At 44.9% G+C, this 20,000-nt stretch overlaps 1 protein-coding gene across 1 annotated transcript in view; it reads right to left on the bottom strand.

Moving 5' to 3' along the window:
- The window catches only part of LOC124022306 (arf-GAP with dual PH domain-containing protein 1-like), a 53,718-nt gene that overhangs the window by 4,095 nt on the left and 29,623 nt on the right, over nucleotides 1-20,000 (bottom strand). Inside the window, exons 6-8 of the mRNA XM_046337229.1 lie at nucleotides 16,744-16,890; nucleotides 16,411-16,494; nucleotides 16,274-16,336 (exon numbers count right to left, since the gene is read on the bottom strand). Coding sequence (XP_046193185.1) covers nucleotides 16,274-16,336; nucleotides 16,411-16,494; nucleotides 16,744-16,890 — 294 coding nt within the window. The remainder of the gene's footprint in view (nucleotides 1-16,273; nucleotides 16,337-16,410; nucleotides 16,495-16,743; nucleotides 16,891-20,000) is intronic.

Raw genomic sequence — 20,000 nt, 5'->3', positions numbered from 1 at the left:
CACATCAGTCGATTTTTCAGCTAGTCGGCCTGGGGATTTGAACCAACAACATTTTGATTACTAGCCCAACGCTCTAAACGCTAGGCTATCTGCTGCACCAGGACCTCATATAGCAACAACAGAGGGACCAAGGCCCATATCCACAAAGCATCTCAGAGTAGGTATGCTGATCTACGATCAGCCCTCCCTGTTATTCAAGGCACAACTGGTCTTAGAACAGCACTTCTACTCTGAGACACTTTGTGGACACTTCTACTCTGAGACACTTTGTGGACACTTCTACTCTGAGACACTTTGTGGACACTTCTACTCTGAGACACTTTGTGGACACTTCTACTCTGAGACACTTTGTGGACACTTCTACTCTGAGACGCTTTGTGGACACTCCTAATCTGAGACACTTTATGGACACAGGCCCCAGATCAGTCACAATTATCAACTCGCACAGCAGATAGAAAACTAGGACAAAGGGCCCTGTTGAGAAAGGCACACGGTAGCAATTTTCTTTGCAACAGATAACATAATCTGCGTTCTTATTGGTTCAGGTGGTCTTTTCTGATACTTTTCCACCTACTGAATAACGACCCAGGAGTTTTCTTCTGGTCCTAGGGACAAGACACATCACAGAGCAGCCACTTTCATCTCCTTTGAGCCAGTCATGCTTCAAATAATGATGGCATGTCAGTCCCCACTGACTGACAAATTGTCCTCTTTAAATGTTGTCATATCCTTATGTCAAGAGTGTGTAAAAGTGTTCCTGATTCATTTAGGGAGTGTCTCTTTCTCTTTACAAATATGTTGGGAAATGGGTTCTATTGTAGAATGAGTCAAACGCAGCAGGTTAGAAAACTCTTTCATGTGGTAACCTGACAGTGACAGATTAAACACAGTGTGTGTGTTTGTGCCTGTGTGTCTGTGTGTCTGTGTGTCTGTGTGTGTGTGTGTGTGTGTGTGTGTGTGTGTGTGTGTGTGTGTGTGTGTGTGTGTGTGTGTGTGTGTGTGTGTGTGTGTGTGTGTGTGTGTGTGTGTGTGTGTGTGTGTGTGTGTGTGTATGCATGTGTGTGCGTGTGCGTGTGTGTGTGTCTCTCTCCCTAAGTGATTAAGGTTATCAGTGTACCAACCCTTTATTCCCTCTAGTCCCTGAGAGGCCTCTGCACACAGTGATTAAACACAGTGTGTGTGTGTGTGTGTGTGTGTGTGTGTGTGTGTGTGTGTGTGTGTGTGTGTGTGTGTGTGTGTGTGTGTGTGTGTGTGTGTGTGTGTGTGTGTGTGTGTGTGTGTGTGTGTGTGTGTGTGTGTCTGTGTGTGTGTGTTCCTGTTCTGCTCCCTGGCAGGCCTCGCCACACAGTGATTCAGCTGTCTATCAAACAGAGTCGATGGAGACATTTTGAAATGGAGAAATAGAGCAACCGACAGGTTAGTTTGACTCTGAATATCTCTATGTTATTTAGTCTTAGTTTAACTCTGAATATCTCCATGTTATTTAGTCTTAGTTTAACTCTGAATATCTCCATGTTATTTAGTCTTAGTTTAACTCTGAATATCTCCATGTTATTTAGTCTTAGTTTAACTCTGAATATCTCCATGTTATTTAGTCTTAGTTTGACTCTGAATATCTCCATGTTACTTAGTCTTAGTTTAACTTGGAAAATACCACCAGGAACGTGGTCTCCAGGAACGTGGTCTCCAGGAACGTGGTCTCCAGGAACGTGGTCTCCAAGAACGTGAGCTCCAGGAACGTGAGCTCCAGGAACGTGGTCTCCAGGAACGTGGTCTCCAGGAACGTGGGCTCCAGGAACGTGGTCTCCAGGAACGTGGGCTCCAGGAACGTGGTCTCCAGGAACGTGGTCTCCAGGAACGTGGTCTCCAGGAACGTGGTCTCCAGGAACGTGGGCTCCAGGAACGTGGTCTCCAGGAACGTGGGCTCCAGGAACGTGGGCTCCAGGCTCCAACGTGGTCTCCAGGAACGTGGTCTCTACACTGGATGACATACTTCCAACATCTCAAACTACTGAATGACTTTTTTCTGTGTCGAAAGTTGAACTGGTACATACTAACATCTGTATCAGGACCCTTTTAAAGAACTGTGTGACTCTCTGAATCTCGCTCAATTAATTAATGTGCCTACAAGACCGAATCCCAGAGCACCTAACAAATCAATGCTATTGGACATGATTCTAATGAATACCCCTCAAATACACATCGACTGGGATATTCTGTAATGATGTCAGTGATCACTGTGCAATTACTTGTGTTAGAAATACAAACATGACCAAAGCCAAACCCTGTTAGACTAAAAAAAAAAAAAATTAAAAACAATTTTAAACAGTTTGATGAGCAAGTGTTCTTACATGATCTGTACCATAATATTGACAGAGTCTGATTCCCCATGTTGACACTGCCCGGGACTATTTTTCTTACATGATCTGTACCATAATATTGACAGGGTAAGTCTGATTCCCCATGTTGACACTGCCCGGGACTATTTTTCTTACATGATCTGTACCATAATATTGACAGAGTCTGATTCCCCATGTTGACACTGACCGGGACTATTTTTCTTACATGATCTGTACCATAATATTGACAGAGTCTGATTCCCCATGTTGACATTGCCCGGGACTATTTTTCTTACATGATCTGTACCATAATATTGACAGGGTAAGTCTGATTCCCCATGTTGACACTGACCGGGACTATTTTTGTATGAAATGTGTGATAAGCCCCTGTGGAAACAATTAGAATCAGTGGAAGGGACAATCCCTGGTTTTCAGATAACTTGGCAGAATGAATTAGAAAAATAAATATCTATTGGGCTCAAGCTAGATATACAAATACTGACTGGGCCTCATTCAGAGAGCTAAGAAACAAATGCACAGGATTGACCAGGAAGTCCAAATCAGATGACTATTTAAATGCAGTCACTGAGAACCTAAACAACCCTACCAAGTTCTGGAAGCTAATCAGATGACTATTTAAATGCAGTCACTGAGAACCTAAACAACCCTACCAAGTTCTGGAAGCTAATCAGATGACTATTTAAATGCAGTCACTGAGTACCAAGTTCTGATAATCAGATGACTATTTAAATGCAGTCACTGAGAACCTAAACAATACCAAGTTCTGGAAGCTAATCATTTTAAAGATAGTTCAGCTAATCAGATGACTATTTAAATGCAGTCACTGAACTTGTGGCTCAGATCAGTGTTCAAGGCCCATTTTTGAGTATTATCTCTTGACCAATTCTTGACCAATACCTACCCAGCATTTGGGAATCAGCTTATGTCCTCCCACTGCTAAAGGGTGGAGATCCCTCAGAGGCTAATAACTACCATCCTGTCTCCAAAGTCCTTGATCTACTAATTTACAGGACAGTGTGTGTTTTTGGTTTTACTATCCTTGTGATCTACTCATTTACAGGACAGTGAGTTTTTGGTTTTACTATCCTTGTGGGGACCTGAAGTCCTTGATCTACTCATTTACAGGACAGTGTGTGTTTGGTTTTACTATCCTTGTGGGGACCTGAAGTCCTTGATCTACTCATTTACAGGACAGTGTGTGTTTTTGGTTTTACTATCCTTGTGATCTACTCATTTACAGGACAGTGTGTGTTTGGTTTTACTATCCTTGTGGGGACCTGAAGTCCTTGATCTACTCATTTACAGGACAGTGTGTGTTTTTGGTTTTACTGTCCGTGTGATCTACTCATTTACAGGACAGTGTGTTTTTGGTTTTACTATCCTTGTGGGGACCTGAAGTCCTTGATCTACTCATTTACAGGACAGTGTGTGTTTTTGGTTTTACTATCCTTGTGATCTACTCATTTACAGGACAGTGTGTGTTTGGTTTTACTATCCTTGTGGGGACCTGAAGTCCTTGATCTACTCATTTACAGGACAGTGTGTGTTTTTGGTTTTACTATCCTTGTGATCTACTCATTTACAGGACAGTGTGTGTTTGGTTTTACTATCCTTGTGGGGACCTGAAGTCCTTGATCTACTCATTTACAGGACAGTGTGGGTTTGGTTTTACTAACCTTGTGATCTACTCATTTACAGGACAGTGTGTGTTTTTGGATTTACTGTCCTTGTGATCTACTCATTTACAGGACAGTGTGTGTTTGGTTTTACTATCCTTGTGGGGACCTGAAGTCCTTGATCTACTCATTTACAGGACAGTGTGTGTTTGGTTTTACTATCCTTGTGATCTACTCATTTACAGGACAGTGTGTGTTTGGTTTTACTATCCTTGTGATCTACTCATTTACAGGACAGTGTGTGTTTGGTTTTACTATCCTTGTGATCTACTCATTTACAGGACAGTGTGTGTTTGGTTTTACTATCCTTGTGGGGACCTGAAGTCCTTGATCTACTCATTTACAGGACATTTGTGTGTTTGGTTTTACTATCCTTGTGATCTACTCATTTACAGGACAGTGTGTGTTTGGTTTTACTATCCTTGTGATCTACTCATTTACAGGACAGTGTGTGTTTTTGGTTTTACTATCCTTGTGATCTACTCATTTACAGGACAGTGTGTTTGGTTTTACTATCCTTGTGGGGACCTGAAGTCCTTGATCTACTCATTTACAGGACAGTGTGTTTTTGGTTTTACTATCCTTGTGATCTACTCATTTACAGGACAGTGTGTGTTTTTGGTTTTACTATCCTTGTGATCTACTCATTTACAGGACAGTGTGTGTTTGGTTTTACTATCCTTGTGATCTACTCATTTACAGGACAGTGTGTGTTTTTGGGTTTACTATCCTTGTGATCTACTCATTTACAGGACAGTGTGTGTTTGGTTTTACTATCCTTGTGGGGACCTGAAGTCCTTGATCTACTCATTTACAGGACAGTGTGTGTTTTTGGTTTTACTATCCTTGTGATCTACTCATTTACAGGACAGTGAGTTTTTGGGTTTACTATCCTTGTGATCTACTCATTTACAGGACAGTGTGTGTTTGGTTTTACTATCCTTGTGAGTCCTTGATCTCATTTACAGGACAGTGTGTGTTTTTTGGTTTTACTATCCTTGTGATCTACTCATTTACAGGACAGTGTGTGTTTGGTTTTACTATCCTTGTGGGGACCTGAAGTCCTTGATCTACTCATTTACAGGACAGTGTGTGTTTTTGGTTTTACTATCCTTGTGATCTACTCATTTACAGGATAGTGTGTGTTTGGTTTTACTATCCTTGTGGGGACCTGAAGTCCTTGATCTACTCATTTACAGGACAGTGTGTGTTTGGTTTTACTATCCTTGTGGGGATCTAGTCCTCATTTACAGGACAGTGTGTGTTTTTGGTTTTACTGTCCTTGTGATCTACTCATTTACAGGACAGTGTGTTTTTGGTTTTACTATCCTTGTGGGGACCTGAAGTCCTTGATCTACTCATTTACAGGACAGTGTGTGTTTGGTTTTACTATCCAGTGTGTTGTGATCTACTCATTTACAGGACAGTGTGTGTTTGGTTTTACTATCCTTGGTGTTTGGTTTACTATCCTTGTGATCTACTCATTTACAGGACAGTGTGTGTTTGGTTTTACTATCCTTGTGGGGACCTGAAGTCCTTGATCTACTCATTTACAGGACAGTGTGTGTTTTTGGTTTTACTATCCTTGTGATCTACTCATTTACAGGACAGTGTGTTTTTGGTTTTACTATCCTTGTGATCTACTCATTTACAGGACAGTGTGTGTTTTTGGGTTTACTATCCTTGTGATCTACTCATTTACAGGACAGTGTGTGTTTGGTTTACTATCCTTGTGGGGACCTGAAGTCCTTGATCTACTCATTTACAGGACAGTGTGTGTTTTTGGTTTTACTATCCTTGTGATCTACTCATTTACAGGACAGTGTGTGTTTTTGGTTTTACTATCCTTGTGGGGACCATTTACAGGACAGTGTGTGTTTGGTCCTTTGATCTACTCATTTACAGGACAGTGTGTGTTTTTGGTTTTACTATCCTTGTGATCTACTCATTTACAGGACAGTGTGTGTTTGGTTTTACTATCCTTGTGGGGACCTGAAGTCCTTGATCTACTCATTTACAGGACAGTGTGTGTTTTTGGTTTTACTATCCTTGTGATCTACTCATTTACAGGACAGTGTGAGTTTTTGGTTTTACTATCCTTGTGGGGACCTGAAGTCCTTGATCTACTCATTTACAGGACAGTGTGTTTTTGGTTTTACTATCCTTGTGGGGACCTGAAGTCCTTGATCTACTCATTTACAGGACAGTGTGTGTGTTTGGTTTTACTATCCTTGTGATCTACTCATTTACAGGACAGTGTGTGTTTGGTTTTACTATCCTTGTGATCTACTCATTTACAGGACAGTGTGTGTTTGGTTTTACTATCCTTGTGGGGACCTGAAGTCCTTGATCTACTCATTTACAGGACAGTGTGTTTTTGGTTTTACTATCCTTGTGATCTACTCATTTACAGGACAGTGTGTGTTTGGTTTTACTATCCTTGTGGGGACCTGAAGTCCTTGATCTACTCATTTACAGGACAGTGTGTGTTTTTGGTTTTACTATCCTTGTGATCTACTCATTTACAGGACAGTGTGTTTGGTTTTGGTTTTGATCTATCCTTACAGGACAGTGGGACTATCCTTGAAGTCCTTGATCTACTCATTTACAGGACAGTGTGTTTTTGGTTTTACTATCCTTGTGATCTACTCATTTACAGGACAGTGTGTGTTTGGTTTTACTATCCTTGTGGGGACCTGAAGTCCTTGATCTACTCATTTACAGGACAGTGTGTGTTTTTGGTTTTACTATCCTTGTGATCTACTCATTTACAGGACAGTGTGTGTTTGGTTTTACTATCCTTGTGGGGACCTGAAGTCCTTGATCTACTCATTTACAGGACAGTGTGTGTGTGTTTGGTTTTACTATCCTTGTGATCTACTCATTTACAGGACAGTGTGTGTTTGGTTTTACTATCCTTGTGATCTACTCATTTACAGGACAGTGTGTGTTTGGTTTTACTATCCTTGTGGGGACCTGAAGTCCTTGATCTACTCATTTACAGGACAGTGTGTGTTTTGGTTTTACTATCTTGTGATCTACTCATTTACAGGACAGTGTGTGTTTGGTTTTACTATCCTTGTGATCTACTCATTTACAGGACAGTGTGTGTTTGGTTTTACTATCCTTGTGGGGACCTGAAGTCCTTGATCTACTCATTTACAGGAAAGTGTGTGTTTGGTTTTACTATCCTTGACCAGTGGGGACATTTCACCAGTCCCCACAAGGAAAACCTGGACCAGTGGGGAAATTTCACCAGTCCCCACAAGGAAAAAGCCTGTTTTAGGCTGAGGGGTTAGATTTAGGGTTACAATTAGGGTTAGGGTCAGAATTAGGGGTTAGGTTTAGGATTTAGGTGTTAAGGTTAGGTTAAGGGGTCGTCACTTCCTGTTGAACATTTCCTGTTGACGCAGGAACGAGGGAGAGCTCGGTTTGTTGTTTTGAAAAGATTGTTGTTTTGAAAGTGTATTTGAAAGTTTCTTAGTTGCTAGCTAACTATTTAGTACGGATCCTTGGCATCAGTTGCTGGGACTGCTACTCTCTGTCCAGTGATCCTGCATACCAGGGCCGGGTTTGAGGAGCTATTTGGCATAGCAGCTAACCTAGCTGCTAGCTAGCTGCCTATCAAGCTAGCGGGAATTCTTGAGGGCTTGTAAGCAGCCCGCTATGCGGTTAGCCATTGTGGTTGGGACTGAGGACTGTCCCAGGTTTGTGGCTGTCGAGAGCCCTTTTCCAGTCCTGTGGGAGCTGTTTTCCTGTTTTCCAACAACAGATTGTCCAGTCCTGTGGGACTGGAAAAGCTGTTTGTTGTGTTCAATCTTCCCTATGACCTGTTCTGTCTGGAACTGTGAGGAGTAACAGCCTAACATATGTTGCCATGACAAAGACCAACGCCGGCTGGAGGACCGTTAAACAAAGAAAAATGCTTCTACAAGCAGTTGTTACAAACAACAAGAAAATAGCTTCAAGTGTTTTGTCCAAATTCAATGAATAAAATAATGGACGACCTGACCAGAGAGGTCCAGGACCTGAAAACAGTTTGTAGTTCTCCCAGGGTCTCAGCTCGATGAGTTTAAACAGGAAAATGGCAGATGACAGCAATCTGTAAGTCACTGAGAGAGGACATCAGTTCTGTGTGTGAATCCATGATAACAATGACAAATAAATCAGACTACCTCAAGGGAAAATCAAGGCAGAACAACATGGTTGTGGACAGAATTGCAGAATATCCACATGACACCTGGACGGTGTCTGAGGACAACGTGAGGAAAATGAATGAACTTGAAGATGGACCACAGGGAGATGGAGGTGGAGCGCTCCCACAGGACTGGAAAATCCACCACCGGCCCAGGTGACAGGCCCAGACCGATAGTGGTCAGGTTCCTGAGGTTCAAGGACAAGGTGGCTGTCCTGGAAAGAGCCAAGAACTAGAGAGGAACGTGTATTTTCCTCAACGAGGACCATCCTGAAGCTGTGCGTCAGAAGAGGAAAGAACTGATCCCAGCCATGAAAGCTGCCAGAGCGCGTAGAGACATGTCTTATATCCGCTATGACAAGCTCATTATCCACCCTCTCTATGACAGACTCACTATCCACCCTCCCTATGACAGGCTCACTATCCACCCTCTCTATGACAGGCTCACTATCCACCCTCCCTATGACAGGCTCCCTATCCACCCTTCCTATGACAGGCTCACTATCCACTCTTCCTATGACAGGCTCACTATCCACCCTCCCTATGACAGGCTCACTATCCACCCTCCCTATGACAGGCTCATTATCCACCCTCCCTATGACAGGCTTATTATCCACCCTCCCTATGACAGGCTCATTATCCACCCTCCCTATGACAGGCTCACTATCCACCCTCCCTATGACAGGCTCACTATCCACCCTCCCTACGACAGGCTCATTATCCACCCTCCCTATGACAGGCTCATTATCCACCCTCCCTATGACAGGCTCACTATCCACCCTCCCTATGACAGGCTCACTATCCACCCTCCCTATGACAGGCTCATTATCCACCCTCCCTATGACAGGCTCATTATCCACCCTCCCTATGACAGGCTCACTATCCACCCTCCCTATGACAGGCTCACTATCCACCCTCCCTATGACAGGTTTATTATCCACCATCCCAATGACAGGCTCATTATCCACTCTCCCTATGACAGGCTCACTATCTACCCTCCCTATGACAGGCTCATTATCCACCCTCCCTATGACAGGCTCATTATCCACCCTCCTTATGACAGGCTCATTATCCACTCTCCCTATGACAGGCTCATTATCCACCCTCCTTATGACAGGCTCATTATCCACCCTCCCTATGACAGGCTCATTATCCACCCTCCCTATGACAGGCTCATTATTCATCCTCCCTATGACAGGCTCATTATCCACCCTCCCTATGACAGGCTCATTATCCACCCTCCCTATGACAGGGTCATTATCCACCCTCCTTATGACAGGCTCATTATCCACCCTCCTTATGACAGGCTAATTATCCACCCTCCCTATGACAGGCTCATTATCCACCCTCCTTATGACAGGCTCATTATCCACCCTCCCTATGACAGGCTCATTATCCACCCTCCCTATGACAGGCTCATTATCCACCCTCCTTATGACAGGCTCATTATCCACTCTCCCCATGACAGGCTCATTATCCACCCTCCCTATGACAGGCTCATTATCCACCATCCCTATGACAGGCTCATTATCCACTCTCCCTATGACAGGCTCATTATCCACCCTCCCTATGACAGGCTCATTATCCACCCTCCCTATGACAGGCTCATTATCCACCCTCCTTATGACAGGCTCATTATCCACCCTCCCTATGACAGGCTCATTATCCACCCTCCCTATGACAGGCTCATTATCCACCATCCCTATGACATGCTCATTATCCACCCTCCTTATGACAGGCTCATTATCCGCCCTCCCTATGACAGGCTCATTATCCACCCTCCCTATGACAGGCTCATTATCCACCCTCCCTATGACACGGTCATTATCCACCCTCCCTATGACAGGCTCACTATCTACTCTCCCTATGACAGGCTCATTATCCACCCTCCCTATGACAGGCTCACTATCCACCCTCCCTATGACAGGCTCACTATCCACCCTCCCTATGACAGGCTCATTATCCACCCTCCCTATGACAGGCTCATTATCCACCCTCCCTATGACAGGCTCATTATCCACCCTCCCTATGACAGGCTCATTATCCACTCTCCCTATGACAGGCTCATTATCCACCCTCCCTATGACAGGCTCATTATCCACTCTCCCTATGACAGGCTCATTATCCACCATCCCTATGACAGGCTCATTATCCACCCTCCCTATGACAGGCTCATTATCCACTCTCCCTATGACAGGCTCACTATCTACCCTCCCTTTGACAGGCTCATTATCCACCCTCCCTATGACAGGCTCATTATCCACCCTCCCTATGACAGGCTCATTATCCACCCTCCCTATGACAGGCTCATTATCCACTCTCCCTATGACAGGCTCATTATCCACCCTCCCTATGACAGGCTCATTATCCACCCTCCCTATGACAGGCTCATTATCCACCCTCCCTATGACAGGCTCATTATCCACCCTCCCTATGACAGGCTCATTATCCACCCTCCCTATGACAGGCTCATTATCCACCCTCCCTATGACAGGCTCATTATCCACCCTCCCTCCCAGAAGCCTGGAAGGGATGAGAGAACCAAGCCTATGGGTTCGTAGCCTCAACTCCCGCAGTCACACACACCCTATTGACAGGCTCATTATCCACCCTGAAAATCCCTATGACAGGCTCATTATCCACCAATAACTCCCTATGACAGGCTCATTATCCACCCTCCGAGACTGACAGCTCATTTGATATCCAGTAGCCCTAGCATCTATAGAAGAGACAGGGATGCTCATTGTTGATATATTCAGAGCCACATCCCTGTAATGCTTAGAAGATCCTATCAAGTGTTATTGAAGTGTTGTGGTTGCAGGTCATTATCTGCCTCATGTAAAGCCTATTATTTTGGGCTGTTTTTATAGGCCACCAAGTGCTAACAGTCAGTATCTAAATAATGTGTGTGAAATGCTTGATAGTGTATGATTGACTTTCTTGGGGACCATTTGGTTTGATAACCAGTGCCTGTTCTGGTTTAGGTAATCAATCACCCTCCAGGGTGTTCCCAAACACTGGAAAATTGGATAAGAGATCATACAAAATATTTTCTGTGACTCTCATGTGGATGATGTTAAAAATTGATTAATGATTGATTCATTTGTTTGATCTTTTGCACTTGATGAATATATGACATTGATTCCTCCAATGTTTTGATAAACATGCACCTGTTTAAGAAACTGACTGTTGTAACTGTTCAGGCTCCATGGATTGATGAGGAAATGAAAAACTGTCTGGTTGAAAGAGATGGGAAAAGGAGTGGCTAATAAATCTGGCTGCACATCTGACTGGCTGACTTACTGCAAATTAAGAAATGATGTGACTAAACTCAACAACAAAAAAATAAGAAACTGTATTATGAAGCCAAGATCAATCATATAAAGAATGAAGGAAAACAACTTAAATGAAATTATGGGCAGAAAGACAAATTCCACTCCACCTTTTATTGAATCAGATGGCTTATTCATCACAAAACCATTTGATGTTGGCAATTATTTTAATGATTATTGGCAAAGTGGGCAAACTTAGGCAGGAAATTCCAACAACGAACGGAGAGACATCGTATTCATGCATAAAAACAACAAATAATGAAAGAAAAGCATTGCAAGTTTGAATGTTGTAAAGTTAGAGTGGGAGAGGTGGAAAAAGTATTGCTCATGATAAAAAATGACAAACCTGGCATTGACAACTTAGATGGAAAGCTACTGTGGATGGTAGCTGACTCTATAGCCACTCCTATCTGTCATATCTTTAATCTGAGCCTAGAGGAAAGTCTTTGTCCTCAGGCCTGGAGGGAAGCAAAAGTAATTCCGCTACCCAAGAGTGGTAAAGCGGCCTTTACTGGTTCTAACAGCAGACCTATCGGCTTGCTGCCAGCTCTCAGCAAACTGTTGGAAAAAATTGTGTTTGACCAAATACAATGCTATTTCTCTGTAAACAAATGAACAACAGACTTTCAGCATGCTTATAGAGAAGGGCACTCAACATGTACTGCACTGACACAAATGACTGATGATTGGTTGAAATAAATTGATAATAAAGTGATTATGGGAGATGTACTGTTAGATTTCAGTGCAGCCTTTGATATTATTGACCATAACCTGTTGTTGAGAAAACGTATATGTTATGGCTTTACAACCTCTGCCTTATTGTGGATTCAGAGCTATCTATCTAATAGAACTCAAAGGGTTTTTCTTTAATGGAAGCTTCTCTAATGTCAAACATGTAAAGTGTGGTGTACCGCAGGGCAGCTCTCTAGGCCTTCTACTCTTTTCTATTTTTAGCTATGACCTGCCACTGGCATTAAAACAAGCATGTGTGTCCATGTATTCTGATAATTCAACCATATACACATCAGCAACCACAGCTAATTAAGTCACTGAATCCCTTAACAAAGAGTTGCAGTCTGTTTTGGAATGGGTGGTCAGTAATAAATTGGTCCTGAACATCTCTAAAATTAATAGTGTTCTATTTGGTACAAATCCTTCCCTAAGTTCTAGACCTCAGATGAATCTGGTAATGAAGGGTGTGGATGTTGAACAAGTTGAGGAGACTAAATTGTGTGGATGTTGGTCATGGTCAAAACTTATAGATTTAATAGTTGTTAAGATGGGGAGAGGTCTGTCCTTAATAAAGAGATGCTCTGCTTTTTGACACCACATTCCAAAAAGCAAGTCCTGCAGGCTATAGTTTTGTCTTATCTTGATTATTGTCCAGTCTTGTGGTCGAGTTCTGCAAGGAAAGACCTAGTTAAGCTGCAGCTGACCTAGAACAGAGCGGCAAGTCTTGCTCTTCATTATAATCAGAGGGCTGATATAAATACTATGCAGACCAGTCTCTCTTGGCTAAGAGTTGAGGAGAGACTGACTGCATCACTTCTTATTTTTGTAAGAATCATTAATGTGTTGAAAATCCCAAATTGTTTGCCGCCTGCTACCGACCCCCCTCAGCTTCCAGCTGTGCCCTGGACACCATTTGTGAATTGATCGCCCCCCATCTAGCTTCAGAGTTTGTTCTGTTAGGTGACCTAAACTGGGATATGCTTAACACCCCAGGATATTGACCCCATCCCGTCAGTTGAGGATGCCTGGTAATTATTTAAAAGTAACTTCCTCACCATTTTAGATAAGCATGCTCCATTCAAAAAATGCAGAACTAAGAACAGATATAGCCCTTGGTTCACTCCAGACCTGACTGCCCTCGACCAGCACAAACACATCCTGTGGCGGACTGCATTAGCATCGAATAGTCCCCGCGATATGCAACTGTTCAGGGAAGTCAGGAACCAATACACGCAGTCAGTCAGGAAAGTCAAGACCAACTTCTTCAGGCAGAAATTTGCATCCTGTAGCTCTAACTCCAAAAAGTTCTGGGACACTGTGAAGTCCATGGAGAACAAGAGCACTTCCTCCCAGCTGCCCACTGCACTGAGGCTAGGTAACACGGTCACCACCAATAAATCTATGATTATCGAAAACTTCAACAAGCATTTCTCAACGGCTGGCCATGCCTTCCTCCTGGCTACTCCAACTTCGCCAACAACTCCCCCCCGCAGCTACTCGCCCAAGCCTCTCCAGGTTCTCCTTTACCCAAATCCAGATAGCAGATGTTCTGAAAGAGCTGCAAAACCTGGACCCGTACAAATCAGCTGGGCTTGACAATCTGGACCCTCTATTTCTGAAACTATCCGCCGCCATTGTCGCAACCCCTATTACCAGCCTGTTCAACCTCTCTTTCATATCGTCTGAGATCCCCAAGGATTGGAAAGCTACCGCAGTCATCCCCCTCTTCAAAGGGGGAGACACCCTAGACCCAAACTGTTACAGACCTATAGCCATCCTGCCCTGCCTATCTTAGGTCTTCGAAAGCCAAGTCAAGAAACAGGTCACTGACCATCTCGAATCCCACCGTACCTTCTCCGCTGTGCAATCTGGTTTCCGAGCCGGTCACGGGTGCACCTCAGCCACGCTCAAGGTACTAAACAATATCATAACCGCCATCGATAAAAGACAGTACTGTGCATCCGTCTTCATCGACCTGGCCAAGGCTATCGACTCTGTCAATCACCATATTCTTATTGGCAGACTCAGTAGCCTCGGTTTTTCTAATGACTGCCATGCCTGGTTCACCAACTACTTTGCAGACAGAGTTCAGTGTGTCAAATCGGAGGGCATGTTGTCCGGTCCTCTGGCAGTCTCTATGAGGGTGCCACAGGGTTCAATTCTCGGGCGACTCTTTTCTCTGTATATATCAATGATGTTGCTCTTGCTGCGGGCGATTCCCTGATCCACCTCTACCCCAACGATACCATTCTGTATACTTCCGGCCCTTCCTTGGACACTGTGCTATCTAACCTCCAAACAAGCTTCAACGCCATACAACACTCCTTCCGTGGCCTCCAACTGCTCTTAAACGCTAGCAAAACCAAATGCATGCTTTTCAACCGTTCGCTCTCTGCACCCACACGCCCGACTAGCATCACCACCCTGGATGATTCTGACGCAGAATATGTGGACATCTATAAGTACCTAGGTGTCTGGCTAGACTGTAAACTCTCCTTCCAGACTCATATCAAACATCTCCAATCTAAAATCAAATCTAGTGTGGGCTTTCTATTCCGCAACAAAGCCTCCTTCACTCACGCCGCCAAACTTACCCTAGTAAAACTGACTATCCTACCGATCCTCGACTTCGGCGATGTCATCTACAAAATAGCTTCCAATACTCTACTAAGAAAACTGGATGCAGTTTATCACAGTGCCATCCGTTTTGTTACTAAAGCACCTTCTACCACCCACCACTGCGACCTGTATGCTCTAGTCGGCTGGCCCTTGCTACATATTCGTCGCCAGACCCACTGGCTCCAGATCATCTACAAGTCCATGCTAGGTAAAGCTCCGCCTTATCTCAGTTCACTGGTCACGATGGCAACACCCACCCGTAGCACGCGCTCCAGCAGGTGTATCTCACTGATCATCCCTAAAGCCAACTCCTCATTTGGCCGCCTTTCGTTCCAGTTCTCTGCTGCCTGTGATTGGAGCGAATTGCAAAAATCATTGAAGTTGGAGACTTTTATCTCCCTCACCAACTTCAAACATCTGCTATCTGAGCAGCTAAACGATCCCTGCAGCTGTACATAGTCTATCGGTAAATAGCCCACCCAATTTACCTACCTCATCCCCATACTGTTTATATTTATTTACTTTTCTGCTCTTTTGCACACCCGTATCTCTACCTGTACATGACCATCTGATCATTTATCACTCCAGTGTTAATCTGCAAAATTGTAATTATTCGCCTACCTCCTCATGCCTTTTGCACACAATGTATATAGACTCTCTTTTTTCTACTGTGTTATTGACTTGTTAATTGTTTACTCCATGTGTAACTCTGTGTTGTCTGTTCACACTGCTATGCTTTATCTTGTTCAGGTGGCAGTTGTAAATGAGAACTTGTTCTCAACCAGCCTACTTGGTTAAATAAAGGTGAAATAAAAAAGAAATACAATAAATAATACTTACACACAGCTTTAACACACACACTTACCCCACCAGACATGCCACCAGGGGTCTTTTCACAGTCCCCAAATCCAGAACAAATTCAAGAACGTACGGTATTATATAGAGACATTATTGCATGTAACTCCGTTCCATCTCATATTGCTCAATCAACAGCAAACCTTCAAAAAACAGATAAAGCAACACCTCACATCACCTCTCCCCTATTTGACCTAGATAGTTTGTGTGTATTGATATGAAGGATACGTTTTGCCTTTTTAAATTCATGTTGTTCTGTCCTTGAGCTGTTCTGGTCTATTAATGTTCTGTATTATGTCATGTTTCATGTTCTGTGTTGGACCCCAGGAAGAGGAGCTGCTGATTTTGCTACAGCTAATGGGCATCTTCATATAATACCACATACCAAAGAGGAGAGGTTAGATAAATAGGATATTGAATGGGAATCAATTGTTTGGTCCCCACAATGATAGTAAAATAAACGTGTGAGTGTGTGTTCTCGCGCACATGGGTGTTTAAACTTACCCTGGGTCCTGTTTTCTCCATATAGCCCTCCTTCAGAAAGTTGCGGGTCAATTTGGGCATCAGCTGAAAAATATGATTAAATGCAGAGTGCTATTGTATGTGTACTTGTATGCGTCCGTGTGTGTGTGTGTACTCACCTCCGCATCATTAGCCCCTGGGAAGGCCACCTTTAGATAGTGGAGCTGGATGGCCCTTATAGAGTTGAACCAGTCTACTATATCCTGATGGGGGGGGAGAAGAGAGAGAGAGAGGAGGAGTGAGCTACCTTGCTGAATTGATCCATGCACATCCACATACAGTGACAGACATCCCCCCACACAGCTACCTTGCTGAATTGATCCATGCTGACAGACACACAGCTATGCTGAATTGATCCATGCACATCCACATACAGTGACAGACACCCCCACACAGCTACCTTGCTGAATTGATCCATGCACATCCACATACAGTGACAGACACACAGCTACCTTGCCGTTGTCGTGGTAGAGGAAGATGTTTCTGGTGTTGTAGTCTTTCAGGTAGGTGATCTGTAGTCCGTTGGGGTTACCTATCTTCTCTGGCTGGAAGGCTGCGTTGATAGAGTCCACCTTGATCACCGCTTTAGGCTCCTTGGCCTAGAGAGAGGGGAGGGACAGAGAGACTTAGGGGTGGTGGAGGGGAGGGAGAGAGAGAGTTAGAGGTTGTGGAGGGGAGGGAGAGAGAGAGTTATGGGTGGTGGAGGGGAGGGACAGAGAGAGTTATGGGTGGTGGAGGGGAGGGACAGAGAGAGTTATGGGTGGTGGAGGGGAGGGACAGAGAGAGTTAGGGGTGGTTCAGGAGAGGGAGAGAGAGTTAGGTGGTGGAGGGGAGGGACAGAGAGAGTTAGGGGTGGTGGAGGGGAGGGAGAGAGAGTTATGGGTGGTGGATGGGAGGGACAGAGAGAGTTAGGGGTGGTGGAGGGAGGGAGAGAGAGTTATGTGTGGTGGAGGGGAGGGACAGAGAGAGTTAGGGGTGGTGGAGGGGAGGGAGAGAGAGTTAGGTGGTGGAGGGGATGGAGAGAGAGAGTTAGAAGTGGTGGAGGGGAGGGACAGAGATAGTTAGAGGTGGTGGAGGGGAGGGACAGAGAGAGAGATAGGGGGTGAGAGGGAGGGAGAGAGAGAGTTAGGGGGTGAGAGGGGATGGAGAGAGAGAGTCAGGGAGGGGTGAGAGGGGATGGAGAGAGAGAGTTAGGGGGTGACAGGGGAGGGATAGAGAGAGTTAGGGGGTGAGAGGGGAGGGAGAGAGAGAGAAAGGGGTGAGAGAAAAGGGAGAGAGAGAGAGAGTTAGGGGGGTGAGAGGGGAGGGATAGAGAGAGTTTGAGGGGGTGAGAGGGGAGGGAGAGAGAGAGTTATGGGGGGTGAGAGGGGATGGAGAGAGAGAGTTAGGGGTGAGAGGGGAGGGATAGAGATAGTTAGAGGTGGTGGAGGGGAGGGACAGAGAGAGTTAGGAGGTGAGAGGGGAGGGAGAGAGAGTTAGGGGGTGAGAGGGGAGGGAGGGAGAGAGAGAGTTAGGGGGGTGAGAGGGGAGGGAGAGAGAGAGAAAGGGGTGAGAGAAAAGGGAGAGAGAGAGAGAGAGTTAGGGGGTGAGAGGGGAGTGATAGAGAGAGTTTGAGGGGGTGAGGGGGAGGGGGAGAGAGAGTTATGGGGGGTGAGAGGGGATGGAGAGAGAGAGTTAGGGGTGAGAGGGGAGGGATAGAGAGAGTTAGGGGAGGTGAGAGGAGAGGGAGAGAGAGAGTTAGGAGGTGAGAGGGGAGGGGAGAGAGAGAAAGTTAGGGGGTGAGAGGGGATGGAGAGAGAGAGTTAGGGGGGTGAGAGGGGATGGAGAGAGAGTTGGGGGGGTGAGGGGAGGGAGAGAGAGAGAGTCATGGGGGTGAGAAGGAAGGAGAGAGAGAGAGTTAGGGGAGTGAGAGGGGAGGAGAGAGAGAGAGTTAGGGGTGAGAGGGGAGGGAGAGAGAGAGAGTTAGGGGGTGAGAGGGGAGGGAGAGAGAGAGTTAGGGGGTGAGAGCGGAGGGAGAGAGAGAGTTAGGGGTGGAGAGAGGGGAAGGAGTTAGAGAGTTAGGGGTGGAGAGAGGGGAGGGAGAGTTAGGGGTGGTGGAGGGGGATGGAAAGAGGAGGACAGAGGGGTGGTGTAGGGACATTGGAGGGTAAGGTGGCAGGTAAAGTGTGGGATGGGAGGCTGAAGGGGGAGTGGAGGTAAGGTGTAGAGAGGGGTAGGGTGCACCCGGTGGAGGAGCTGCACATCTTTGTTGACACAAGCACCCACTTTGCCTATTATGAATAATACTTTGCCAACAGTAGTTACTGTATATGCCAAGGACTCATTGGTGGGGGGGGATTAGCACTTTAGAAGGGGAACAAATGGGCTCCAACATCTTAAGTGGAACGAACACAAGAGTAATTTAGACAAGTTGGTTTAATCCCCTTTCAGATCCCCAGGAGGCAGACCTGGACATCTGATAGACTACAGAACTCTCCAAGTTCAACCCAATTGGTAGGTTTCCATGACAACTACAACTAAACACTTCCCCAGGCAATCGCCTCGACTCACAGTAGCACCCACACTGCATCACAAACACTCACTCACACATTCACACTCAATCCCCTTTCACCGTTGTAAAATGCAAAGTGAAATACTTTCTGGAAGCCAGAAGAGTTAGGTATTAGACACAAAGTTACTTCACAAAGTTTACTGTGACAACTGCAGTACTTAGCACAGGATTGGTCTCTAATTTGTTTAGTACTTTTAAACTGAGACAGAGAGTTGGAGGGGGGGAGAGAGAGTTGTCTGAACCTGCTGTATTGTAACGTGGCAGACCTTCCTGTGACTCAGTGGTTAGGAAGGTGTGTGTGTTGTGTGTCCTACAGGGTAGGGCAGGCTGCAGAAAAGTATCAAAGCTAAAAGAGTTTGTCTCAGTATTTATATGATTATAACAGGGCACTCAGAATGTATTCAGACCCCTTGGCTTTTTCCACATTTTGTTACGTCACAGCCTTATTATAAAAATAATTAAATGACTTGTTTACCTTTTTTAATCTCCACACAATACCCCATAATGACATCACAATACCCCATAATGACATCACAATACCCCATAATGACATCACAATACACCATAATGACATCACAATACCCCATAATGACATCACAATACACCATAATGACATCACAATACCCCATAATGACATCACAATACCCCATAATGACAAAGAAAAAATTGTTTGTTACACATGTTTGTAAATGTATTTAAAAAATACACAATATGACACATTTACATAAGTATTCAGACCCTTTACTCAGGACTTTGTTGAAGCACCTTTGGCAGTGATTACAGCCTCGAGTCTTCTTGGATATGACGCTACAAGCTTGGCACAGCTGTATTTGGGGAGTTTCTCCCGTTCTTCTCTGCAGATCCTCTCAAGCTCTGTCAGGTTGGATGGGGAGTGTCACTGCACAGCTATTTTCAGGTCTCTCCAGAGATGTTCAATCGGGTTCAAGTCCGGACTCTGGCTGGGCCACTCAAGAACATTCAGAGACTTGTCTAGAAGCCACTCCTGCGTTGTCTTGGCTGTGTGCATTGGTGTTGTTGTCCTGTTGGAAGGTGAACCTTCCCCCAGTCTGAGGTTCTGAGCACTGTGGAGCAGGTTTTCATCAAGGATCACTCTGTACTTTGCTCCGTTCATCTTTCCCTCGATCCTGACTAGTCTCC

The sequence above is a fragment of the Oncorhynchus gorbuscha genome, unplaced genomic scaffold (assembly GCF_021184085.1).
Source record: "Oncorhynchus gorbuscha isolate QuinsamMale2020 ecotype Even-year unplaced genomic scaffold, OgorEven_v1.0 Un_scaffold_1331, whole genome shotgun sequence".
NCBI lineage: Eukaryota > Metazoa > Chordata > Actinopteri > Salmoniformes > Salmonidae > Oncorhynchus > Oncorhynchus gorbuscha.
Note: the sequence above shows the minus strand (reverse complement) of the source record. Positions and strands in the feature narration are given on the sequence as shown.